Below are 12,758 nucleotides of genomic sequence, written 5' to 3'. Positions count from 1 at the left end.
TGGTCATGCTGGAACAGGTTTGGGTCTCTTATACCCCTTTTCCACCAAATCAGTTCCAGGGCTGGTTCGGGGCCAGTGCTGGTGCAGGGTCACAACTCGTTCAACTTGCGAGCCAGCTGAGAACCAGTTTGCTTTTCCATAGCTCGTGGTGCTAAGCGGAGCCACGTCATTACGTCGCTGTATACGTCAGTTACGTCGCTGTATACGTCAGTTATGGCGCTACATTTACATAAACCTTGGCGCGAATATCGAAGCAAAAACAACACGGAAGAAGCAGCAGCAGCAACAATAATAATAATAATAATAATAATAATAATAATAAATGACTTCGCGTTTGTACAGCTGCTGCTTCTCGTCGCTTAAAAATGGCGAACTTTCGCGGTCTTGTTATTGTTGTTGGTCTTAACAACTCCGCCCCCCCGCTGACATAAGCGGTTCTTTCCTCTGGCCCAGCAGAGAGTTGGTGCTAGCCTGGAACCGGTTTTTCTGGCCCCAGAGCCAGTTCTTTGTCAGTGGAAACAGAAAACCTGGTTCCAAACTAAGCACTGGCCCCGAACCAGCCCTGGAACTGCTTTGATGGAAAAGGGGCATTAGTCCCAGTGAAGGGAAATTATACCGTTGCAGCATACAAAACCTTTCTATACGATTGTGTTTTTCCAACTTTAGTGCAACAGTTTGGGGGAAGAACCGCATACAGATGTAATGGTCAGGCGTCCACAAACTTTTGACCACATAGTGCGGCACACGCCGAGGCACGGCTGTACTTATTTCCACGGATGACTTAAAGTGAAATAAATACACAAAATCAGAGGAAGGTAGATTTCAAGCAAATGCTGCTGTGGGTTTCATGCAACACTGAAAGCAATGGCAACTGAAAGAAACAAATTAATTTAATCATTCTTTCTAATGCATAAATTTCAAACAAGTCATGCATACTGGTGCATTCCGCCTGTGTGCACCATACCTGTGTCACAGGCTGTTCATGAGCAACCTGCACACGCGCAGAGGGAGACGGAAGAGACAGAAGAAGAGACATTTCAAGAGAAAGAGGTTTGGAAGAGAATGAGAAATGTACAATGTGTTATCAAGGATAAGCTGAAAATGTCAACAAAAAAAGTCGATGCCACAGTATCTGACTGATATCCAGTTAATCAAAGGGATTTTGGTTTTAGTGAGCGAGTTCACACGACGGTAATTAACTTACGCTGTATCCACTTCTTTTGTAGTACTCTTCTTCCTCCTTCCTGGCGAGGTCAGCCCGCTTGAAGAACTTCTTCGTGTCCTGGAAAATTACGATGGTAAACATCACTAAAGCACATGCATAGATTGTATTATGGTGTTGAAAACGTAGAGTATTAGCTCTATAAGTGTGCTCCGAGAACACAATATCCCCCACTGGCAACTAGGCCATAACTCCGGTAAAATGCAGCTGAATTGAATGAAATTGCAAGATGCGTATTACTGACATATAACAAAGAATCCTGCCGAGTTTCGTGAAATCCCTCCAAAAATTGTGAGGGAAGTTGATTTCAGAAAGCAAGCACACCTTGATGAAATTGCCAAAGTACAAGTTTGTTAATAATCAAGGCCATAACTCTGGTAAAATTTGCCCAAATTAAACAAAATATGTAGAACTGTCAGATAAAGCCTTTTGCCAAGTTTGGTGAAATTCCTCCACAAATTGTGAGAGGAGTTGATTTCTGAAGAACGTACTAGGGGTCGACCGATAATCGGCCTGGCCGATATATCGGGCCGATATTCTGCATTTTTAGGCTTATCGGTATCGGCCATAATTTCCGCCGATAACATGCCTTTTTGCAGCCATTTCGTTCCTAACGCGACTGTCCCTGCACGTCCTTTCCTGCACTCGCCTCTCTGAGTTCAAGAACACGGTCCCGCCCACCACAACATCTGATTTGTTTGGCACAAGCGATATAGCCAATCAACACGCGTAGCTAACCGCTGTGAACTGTTTCAAGCCGACCCCTCACTCCGACTTCCGTTCTCTGAACAGACTCTTAAAGGAGCAGCCGCTCCTTTTAACATGCAGAGCAACTGTGCTTCCTTCACTACAATATAATCCTCCTAAATTGGGAATATTAGGCTTGGGCATTAAAAGCATTAGAATGTAGATGGGTACTTGTTGTTACATAATAGGGAGTGATAGCCGACTTTATGGTTGATTTTACTTTTTAAAAAATGCTACAGGCAGCTCCCTACACTTGATTTGTTATTTAAAAACTACTTGAAGTTGGTAAGTCTTACTTAGTTCTTAGTGTAAAAGAATCCAGAGTGTATTTTCATTTATTTTCCACTGAAAATGGTGAGCTGTAATATAGTAGAGAGTGATTTTTTTTTTATCGGTGAATATTTATTTTATTATTTTCTCATTTTATTCTAACTAATGTTTGACTTTATTGTACAAATGCTGCTGGCATCTCCCTGCACAAAATTGCATGTTCAATTTTACAATTAAACATACATTTCATGGATATGAAGGTCTTTGTCAGTGTGTGCTATGTTTAATTTCATGTGAATTATAATGTTTACATTTATCAGTTGCACATATCGGTTATCGGCATCCCAATTCCATAATAATCGGTATCGGCCCTGAAAGAAACATATCGGTCTATCCCTAGAACGTACACCCTCATGAAACTGTCAAAGTTATTTAATCAAGGGTCAAAACTCTGGGAAATTTTTCACAAAAGAAATTAAATTGCAATATGCGTGTTACCGTCATCTAACAAGGCCTTTTGCCAAGCTTCGAGAAATTCATCCAAAAATTGTGAGAGGAGTTGATGTCAGAAGGCAAACACACCTTCATGAAATTGTGAAAGTACAAGGTTGTTAATCAAGGGCCACAACTCTGGTAAAATGCAACTGAATTGAATAAAATAACAATATGCTGACATATGACAAGACATTTTACCAAGTTTGGTGGCCTTTCTGTGTGGAGTTTGCATGTTCTCCCCGTGTCCGCGTGGGTTTCCTCCGGGTGCTCCGGTTTCCCCCACAGTCCAAAGACATGCAGGTTAGGTTAACTGGTGACTCTAAATTGACCGTAGGTGTGAATGTGAGTGTGAATGGTTGTCTGTGTCTATTGGCCCTTTCCCACTACCCTTTTTCAGCTCGCTTCAGCCCAACACGGCTCGCTTCAGCCCAACACGGCTCGCTTCAGGTCGTGAGACTACCGCTTAAAAGATCACTGATGTCACTGTTTGCGCCGCCTAACGACATCACGTGACGTCCACCCACTTTCACTAACTCCACCCAATGTGTCCACCCACTTCCAGCCAGCACGGTTCAGCGCGGGTGTAGTCGAAACGCAACTCCAACAGCCCCACTCAGCCCAACTCGGCACGGCACGGCTCAGCCCAACTCAGCCGCGTTGGTAGTGGAAAAGCGGCATATGTGTCAGCCCTGTGATGACCTGGCGACTTGTCCAGGGTGTACCCCGCCTTTCGCCTGTAGTCAGCTGGGATAGGCTCCAGCTTGCCTGTGACCCTGTAGAACAGGATAAAGCGGCTAGAGATAATAGCAGCTAGAGATGATGGATGGATGGATGGATGGATGGATGGATATTCCCATCATACCTCAGGAACATGTTTACCTGAAATTCTGAAGTACACAACTACAACACTAGAAACAAATCTTACATTCACATGGTCGAAATAGCATCCAAGTCTGGTTATAGATCCTTCAAATATTCTGCTGCTAAATTATTCAACAGTCTGGATTCTATAGCTATAAACTCCAAGTGTGTTTAATCATTTTCGCTCAAACTACTGGTTATAATGTTCTAGATCAATTCTAAATTGTCCAATGTACTCAAAGTTATGATAAATTTCACACTACTGAAGGCAAATTTTTTTATCATCAAAATTCTATTTCTCTCATTTTATTAAATATCGGAATGCACTTTTGATCGCTATTTTGTCTCTGCTATAGCAAGTTATGAGTGTTTGAAATACGCTCTGTAATACATCAGTCCATATATCAGAGATGGGACCAAGTCACACATGTGCAAGTCTCAAGTAAGTCTCAAGTCTTAACCTTCAAGTCCCAAGTAAGTCCCAAGTCTTTTTTGTCTTGGGCAAGTCAAGTCAAGTCACAGGCTATGTCAAGTCAAGTCAAGTCCTATAATAAGTCAAGTCACCTTAGGCGTATTGGCGTAATTTTAGCAGCAGAATATGAATTTAATACATTGAAAAGGCAATACATAAGTAAATGTCAGTAAACATCCCTGGCACATGTGCCCAACCTGTTAAATATTTGCATTTTAAATACTCATGTTCTGTAAAATACATAAAACAAAACAGTAATAATGTCACAAAGTTATTTATTGATGGCAAAATTGATTGCAAGATTGAAAGCCAACTAAGTTTCTCACATTGTCATCAGCCAACAAGAAAAATAAACAGAGAATTGGCATTCTGTTATGTGCGTAGTTAAAAGAGGGTAGGACGACACCTTGGGTTAACAGGGGCATGAGCTCCTCCAATCTCTAATCACGTCAGATGAGATGACTATTATTAATAAGATACACGTGGAGAAACCTGAAGTGACTTCGATGTATGTTTGCGCCAATAAAAAAACAAAGGATAGAGAAATGTGTCAGACATAATTTAGGTCTCAAAAAGAAGACCTGTTCGCCCGTGCAAAAGTGACATCATCTTACCCCATATGACAAGCTACAGAGGTGTGTGCAAAAGCGCTCTCTCTCTCGCTCTCTCGCTCTCCGAGGCTGCCTCAGCCTGTGCGGAGCGGGGACATATAGAACGACTTTGGCGCGGGAGTCTTGGTTCCCGCTATAATAGATTGTTACGAAAATAAATGTTAAATGAAATACGCATCCCGCGCATTCCTTTCCACAGGAACTTTGCTCACAACGTTTCGGTCGTGGCTAACGCACTGTCCTCCTTACCACAAGTGCAACGTTTCGGGAACAATACGGAAAGGACAGTGCGCGGGATTCATCTTTCCTTGAACAATTACCCAGAGACTTTTTAAATTACCTCACTGGGAAATATCCAATGCACCTGTTCAGTTACAGAGTTGTGCTCTCTAAATTGTAGTCATTCAAACCATTGTTTTGGTGGCCTGGTAGCCTGACATGATATGATGTGAAATCTGTGAACACATCGTGGCATGGGGCGTACCGGTATATATAGCCCACGCAGAGAGCGTGCCTGATGGACAGGGCGGTGACAACGCAACGGCAGTGCAATCAAAATTACTGAAGTATGTGCATATTACATTTTATTTTCACAATAAAAACATGATGGAAATAACACTCAAGTCACTCAAGTCATCGTGTGTCAAGTCCCGAGTCTTAAACTTCCAAGTCCGAGTCAAGTATTTTCATGTTTTGTCAAGTCAAGTCACAAGTCATGAAAACAGTGACTCGAGTCGACTCGAGTCCAAGTCCCCACCTCTGCCATATGTCAAAGCAATGGGCGTAAACGAGATTCGTTGAGACCTGTGCGAGACATCGTAGGACGGAAGTAAAACGTACAGCGGAAATCAAAGTGACCGACATCTGCCAACGTTGTCAAAAGATGCACGCGTCCTCTTTCGAATGCTGACGTAATCAAGCTGGAAGTTTTGCTTGTTTTGATAGCAATCAGGAAAGTTTGAAAAAAGTAGGCAGTAATCGTCATTTAAACTTGTTTTTGTGCAATATTTCGTTTGGAAAACCGTTTTCAAAATGGCGGCACTGACACTTCACGTTTCAAAGTCTCACACAAGTCTCGTGAAGATCGCGCGGATAAGCGACGCCTGCCTTGGACCAAACAAACAACATGGCTAAAAACCGAAGAGACCCATAAGTATAATATTTAAATCGCAATTAGTTGCCAATACGGGTCATGATATAAGGTTACTAAAACTGAATTGAAGAACATGTTAATTAAGAAATAAAGCAAGTTTAAAAATGACTTCAGGTCCCCTTTAAAGTTTCAATTATCAATACAAATTGCTGTAAGTTTTTATATTATCCACATTATTATATATTTGGGGCGGCACGGTGGTGTAGTGGTTAGCGCTGTCGCCTCACAGCAAGAAGGTCCGGGTTCGAGCCCGTGTCCGCGTGGGTTTCCTCCGGGTGCTCCGGTTTCCCCCACAGTCCAAAGACATGCAGGTTAGGTTAACTGGTGACTCTAAATTGACCGTAGGTGTGAATGTGAGTGTGAATGGTTGTCTGTGTCTATGTGTCAGCCCTGTGATGACCTGGCGACTTGTCCAGGGTGTACCCCGCCTTTCGCCCGTAGTCAGCTGGGATAGGCTCCAGCTTGCCTGCGACCCTGTAGAAGGATAAAGCGGCTACAGATAATGAGATGAGATTATATAATTTGCCATTGATTTATATTATGCACAGCTTTCATGTAAATAAGTGTCAGCTTTTGAAACCCTGTGCCTAATAAAGTTTATTTTTTTTATATGGTGTGAACTATATTTTTTAAATTATACATGGTCTCTCTGCACCTTATCTTACATCCGATATTGCTTGAGTGGCTGATGTACATTCTTTCAAGAGTTTCAAGAGTCATGGTCAAAAATCCTTCCTGTTCAATGCTGTGAAACAGTGGAATAGTCCGCCACCTCAGATACAATCAATTCAGAGCTTTCAGTGTTTTAAAAGGACTGTTAAAAGGCACTTTTTTTTCCGTAATCCGTAATTCTTTTTATGCTATTTTTTTATTTTTTTGCTGATGTCCTAGTCATTATGCTCATGAGCGATTTCCAGTGTCGGTATTTCTAGTCTGTTTTTTGCCTTGTTCCTGCCATCTTGTAACTTTACTGTGGGACTACAATGGAAATAAGTGTATTTTACACTTTTGTGTAATCTTGGGTTTAGTTTCTTGTTTTCTAGTTGTGGTGTACATGTGTACAGTATAGCTGATTGAATTTATTTTGGTAAAATAACATGCAAATCAATTCAATGAGATTATTGAGGGGTTTTTTTTTTTTGGGGGGGGGGGGGGGGGGGGGGGTCTCTCTCCCCCAAAATGTTTTGATTTATTTTACACTTGATTTTATGGTTGCTATACCTAGCACATTAAAGATGGGAAAATATCAGACATACACTACCGTTCAAAAGTTTGGGGTCACCCAGACAATTTTGTGTTTTCCATGAAAAGTCACACTTTTATTTACCACCATAAGTTGTAAAATGAATAGAAAATATAGTCGAGACATTTTTCTGGCCATTTTGAGCATTTAATCGACCCCACAAATGTGATGCTCCAGAAACTCAATCTGCTCAAAGGAAGGTCAGTTTTATAGCTTCTCTAAAGAGCTCAACTGTTTTCAGCTGTGCTAACATGATTGTACAAGGGTTTTCTAATCATCCATTAGCCTTCTGAGGCAATGAGCAAACACATTGTACCATTAGAACACTGGAGTGAGAGTTGCTGGAAATGGGCCTCTATACACCTATGGAGATATTGCACCAAAAACCACACATTTGCAGCTAGAATAGTCATTTACCACATTAGCAATGTATAGAGTGGATTTCTGATTAGTTTAAAGTGATCTTCATTGAAAAGAACAGTGCTTTTCTTTCAAAAATAAGGACATTTCAAAGTGACCCCAAACTTTTGAACGGTAGTGTAATTCATCTTGGTTTAGTCTTTTAATATTAAAAATGCCAGCAATTTTACCAGGAGTGTGTAGACTGTTTATATCCACATGTAGCTTAAGTGGCTAAATGGATATTTAAAAGAGCCTGATATAATGTTATATATACACACACAATTGCAATCAGAAATATTCAACCCCCCAATTATTTTAAGGATTTATCAATTAAAGTTTCTTCAAAGAGCAAGATTCTACTTTGGATGACGTCTTTATGAGTTAAGTGGTACATAAAATCAACACAGAAAATGCATGATGTAGTATTTGTGTGTAACAGTATATTTTGCTAAGATAGCCATGTCACAATTATTCAACCCCTATATAAATGTTGTTTTTAAAGCTTTGACAGTTTTTATGGCCTAAAGTGGAGTTGAAACATAATTAAGCCTTTGGGAACTCTACAATGATCTTTCATATGCTTCCAATGTGTTGCATATACAGTGGTGCTTGAAAGTTTGTGAACCCTTTAGAAGTTTCTATATTTCTGCATAAATATGACCTAAAACATCATCAGATTTTCACACAAGTCCTAAAAGTAGATAAAGAGAACCCAGTTAAAGAAATGAGACAAAAATATTATACTTGGTCATTTATTTATTGAGGAAAATGATCCAATATTACATATCTGTGAGTGGCAAAAGTATGTGAACCTCTAGGATTAGCAGTTAATTTGAAGGTGAAATTAGAGTCAGGTGTTTTCAATCAATGGGATGACAATCAGGTGTGAGTGGGCACCCTGTTTTATTTAAAGAACAGGGATCTATCAAAGTCTGATCTTCACAACACATGTTTGTGGAAGTGTATCATGGCACAAACAAAGGAGATTTCTGAGGACCTCAGAAAAAGCGTTGTTGATGCTCATCAGGCTGGAAAAGGTTACAAAACCATCTCTAAAGAGTTTGGACTCCACCAATCCACAGTCAGACAGATTGTGTACAAATGGAGGAAATTCAAGACCATTGTTCCCCTCCCCAGGAGTGGTCGACCAACAAAGATCACTCCAACAGCAAGGCATGTAATAGTCAGCGAGGTTACAAAGGACTCCAGGGTAACTTCTAAGCAACTGAAGGCCTCTCTCACATTGGCTAATGTTAATGCTCATGAGTCCACCATCAGGAGAACACTGAACAACAATGGTGTGCATGGCAGGGTTGCAAGGAGAAAGCCACTGCTCTCCAAAAAGAACATTGCTGCTCGTCTGCAGTTTGCTAAAGCTCATGTGGGCAAGCCAGAAGGCTATTGGAAAAATGTTTTGTGGACGGATGAGACCAAAATAGAACTTTTTGGTTTAAATGAGAAGTGTCATGTTTGGAGAAAGGAAAACACTGCATTCCAGCAGAAGAACCTTATCCCATCTGTCAAACATGGTGGTGGTAGTATCATGGTTTGGGCCTGTTTTGCTGCATCTGGGCCAGGATGGCTTGCCATCATTGATGGAACAATGAATTCTGAATTATACCAGCAAATTCTAAAGGAAAATGTCAGGACATCTGTCCATGAACTGAATCTCAAGAGAAGGTGGGTCATGTAGCAAGACAACGACCCTAAGAACACAAGTTGTTCTACCAAAGAATGGTTAAAGAAGAATAAAGTTAATGTTTTGGAATGGCCAACTCAATGTTCTGACCTTAATCCAATTAAAATGTTGTGGAAGGACCTGAAGCGAGCAGTTCATGTGAGGAGACCCACCAACATCCCAGAGTTGAAGCTGTTCTGTACGGAGGAATGGGCTAAAATTCCTCCAAGCCGGTGTGCAGGACTGATCAACAGTTACCGGAAACGTTTAGTTGCAGTTATTGCTGCACAAGGGGGTCACACCAGATACTGAAAGCAAAGGTTCACATACTTTTGCCACTCGCAGATATGTAATATTGGATCATTTTCCTCAATAAATAAATGACCAAGTATCATATCTTTGTCTCATTTTTAACTGGGTTCTCTTTATCTGCTTTTAGGACTTGTATGAAAATCTGATGTTTTAGGTCATATTTATGAAGAAATATAGAAATTTCTAAAGGATTCACAAACTTTCAAGCACCACTGTATAAACCCCACCCATGAAAGTATTACGGTCAGTTGCAATCATGGAAAAGACAAAGGAGCTTCCACAAAAGCTGAGGGAGAGGAGATTATTTCATCACACCTAAAGGGCCTAGGATATAAGATTTCCAAAAAATGTAACATTCCAAGAGACACCACTGGGAGCATTATAAGGAAGTTTAAAACTTATGGAACAGCTGCAAACCTGCCTGGCCATAGAAGAAAGCCCAAAATTTCATCAAGAGCCCTTAGCCACTTAGTCTAAACAACTAAGAAAAAAACCCCATGTGAGTGCAAGACACCTACAGGATGACATGATGAAGGCTGGTACAAGTGCTTCCGTGGCAACTATAAGATGTGCACTGAATAAACAAGGATTTCATGGCTGGACTCCAAGACGCACTCCACTCTTGACCACAAGGAACATCAAAAGTCGACTAGAATATGCCAGGAGGAATTTGGATAAGACTACAGAGTTTTGGGAGACAGTTCTATGGACTGATGAAACCAAACTGGAACTGTTTGGACATATGGACCAGCGGTATGTCTGGCGTGCGAAAGGCCAGGCTTAAAGGGCACATCTTGGGTAAATTCAGGAGCAAGATCAATGTAATTATCTTATTTTATATTAAACTTTGGTCAAATATCTGTCACATTTTGCATTTTGTGCAATTTTTTTTTTTACCTTGCGCAATACCAGAAAAATTCAGTTGAAATCAAGCCATATGAGGCGAATTGGTCCGTCTCTGAAAAAACCTGGCATTTGGATTTGCCGGCAAACATTGATTTTCGTGACGTCGCGTGCGGGACGCCTCCCTCTGAATCCCATGTCAGCGTTGGTTTGTTTATGAGAAGACGACCTGGTGGTTTTCTGCAAATTTCTTCAACATTATCACGTAATTATTAAAATGGTTAACAGATGTATCGTAGGAGGGTGTAGCAACACCAATCTTGATGGGATTAGTACTCATCGTTTTCCAAAAGACCAGACAATGAGAGAGAAATGGGAGCGCTTCGTGCGAGGCACCCAGAAAAACTGGCAACATGCAACAGACCACAGCATCATATGCGGGGCTCACTTCATAAACCCTGACGACTTTGAGAACTATTTGCAGTGGGAAATGGGCTTCAAGAAGCAACTTGATCTGAAAAAAGACGCAGTTCCATCTGTTAAAATGCCCAAAGCAACACCGTCTCCATTTGTGTCAGCGTCACCAAAGGAGCCAGCCGTGTTCGTCTCCCCTGACAGAAGGCAAAGTACCGCATCCACTGAGGCCCTCGAAGCCAAGGACCAAGCAGAGCCGAGAAAAAGACCAAGAAAATCGGCAATTCGCAAGTTGACTGTTGCTAGGGTAAGAAATGAGAGAGACTATACTCTAAATTAGGTGTTCCTGTGTTTGTCTCTCAGCCTGCTGGCGCTTCTGCAGGTGATGTCACGAATCTGGCTCCAGACTCCCTTGGGATTTTTCCAGACGCGTTTTGTTATTTTATTTTTTTCTGCTGTAGACAGATGGCCTTGTGCAAAATTACCCTTCTGGATGAGTGTGTAAAGGGACATTCTTTCATATAAAAAAAAGCCACTAAATTGGTCCAGGATATGCCCTTTAAGACCAGAAGAATACCATCCCCACAGTCAAGCATGGAGGTGGGTCACTGATGATGTGGGGCTGTTTTTCTGCAGCAGGAACTGGCACTCTTGATCGTGTACACGGCCTCATGAATTCCCAGAAATACCAGGCCATTTTAAAGAAGAAAGTGATGCCTTCTGTTGACAAATTAAATCTTGGTGATCAATGGACTTTCAAGGAAGACAATGATCCCAAGCACACCTCCAAGTCAACCAAAGCTTGGTTGAGAAAAAGATCCTGGAACATCCTGGAGTGGCCTTCTCAGTCACCAGATTTAAATCCGATTGAAAGTCTTTGGTGGGATTTAAAGAAGGCAGTTGCAGCACAGAAGCCATCAAACTTCACTGAGCTAGAGGCTTTTGCACGTGAAGAATGGGCAAAGATTCTAATCGAGAGGCGTAAGAAGCTTGTCAGCACTTACTGAAAACGTTTGCTAGAAGTTATGAAAGCTAAAGGATGCTCCACAAAGTACTGAAGCTGGGAATTGAATAATAGCACGAGTTACATTTTCATTTGAACTTCAAAGTTAAGTCAACTTCTGTTGTCAAAATAACTTTTTCGCGGTCCGGTTTCCATCAAATCGTGCGCTCTGATTGGCTCGCAAGCGGTCCGGAATCCTACGATCCGGACCCCGGTTACGGACCTTTGGCGACTCGCTCGTTCACAACAACAACAAACATAGTAGCAATTTTTTGTCAGCATTTATTTTCGCAATTCTCAGTATAATAGCATTAATTTTACAGCATGGATAGCGATAACGACAGTCTTCACAGTGAAAGCGAGTTTTACTCCCCCGATGAAGACGAAATAAAGGAAAAAACATTTCAGGAAAAAGCCGAAAACAAGCTTGGAGCAGGTTTGTTCGAAATATGGTTTCCCTTTCGGGCGCTCTCATTTTCTGTTAGAATTTGGGGAAAGAAAAAAAAAAATTTATCAGCTTAAGGTCGGTCCGTATCGTGAAATACCGTGACCGAGGTCTTGAAAATACTGACCTCGGCCCAGACTGGGCCGAGGTCAGTATTTTCAAGACCTCGGTCACGGTATTTCACGATACGGACCGACCTTCAGCTGGTAAATTTTATATATGTTTCAGAAACTGGTCTCTCATTTGGGACATTATGGTCAAAAAATTAATTTTCTAATTTTACTTTTTTTTTTGCATTTACCTAACACTCAATGTTTCTTTTGTCATGTTTAATAAGAATAAAGATAGTATCTTGCTTTATCGGGCCTCCACTGTGGAAAATTTTTTTGATTACAATTCAAATGCTTTTGTAAAAGTGGTTTTCATATAAAATAACGACATCATGAAGAGTTAAAGCCCCTCCTTCACAGATGAGTGAAAATATTGAATAAATTTCCTCTTTTTGATTGCTTGGGTTAAAAATGACAAGTTATGATGCCTGAATTGATTATTCACTTAAATATGAATAATATGATACATTTTGGGTA

At 41.0% G+C, this 12,758-nt stretch overlaps 1 protein-coding gene across 2 annotated transcripts in view; it reads right to left on the bottom strand.

Moving 5' to 3' along the window:
* prpf18 (PRP18 pre-mRNA processing factor 18 homolog (yeast)) overlaps nt 1-12,758 on the bottom strand; it is a 45,279-nt gene that overhangs the window by 26,189 nt on the left and 6,332 nt on the right. For both annotated transcript variants that reach the window (XM_060923611.1, XM_060923612.1), the window contains exon 2: nt 1,205-1,282. In XM_060923611.1, the coding sequence (XP_060779594.1) occupies nt 1,205-1,282 (78 nt within the window). The remainder of the gene's footprint in view (nt 1-1,204; nt 1,283-12,758) is intronic.

The sequence above is a fragment of the Neoarius graeffei genome, chromosome 6 (assembly GCF_027579695.1).
Source record: "Neoarius graeffei isolate fNeoGra1 chromosome 6, fNeoGra1.pri, whole genome shotgun sequence".
NCBI lineage: Eukaryota > Metazoa > Chordata > Actinopteri > Siluriformes > Ariidae > Neoarius > Neoarius graeffei.
This window is presented reverse-complemented; position numbering and strand designations above follow the sequence as displayed.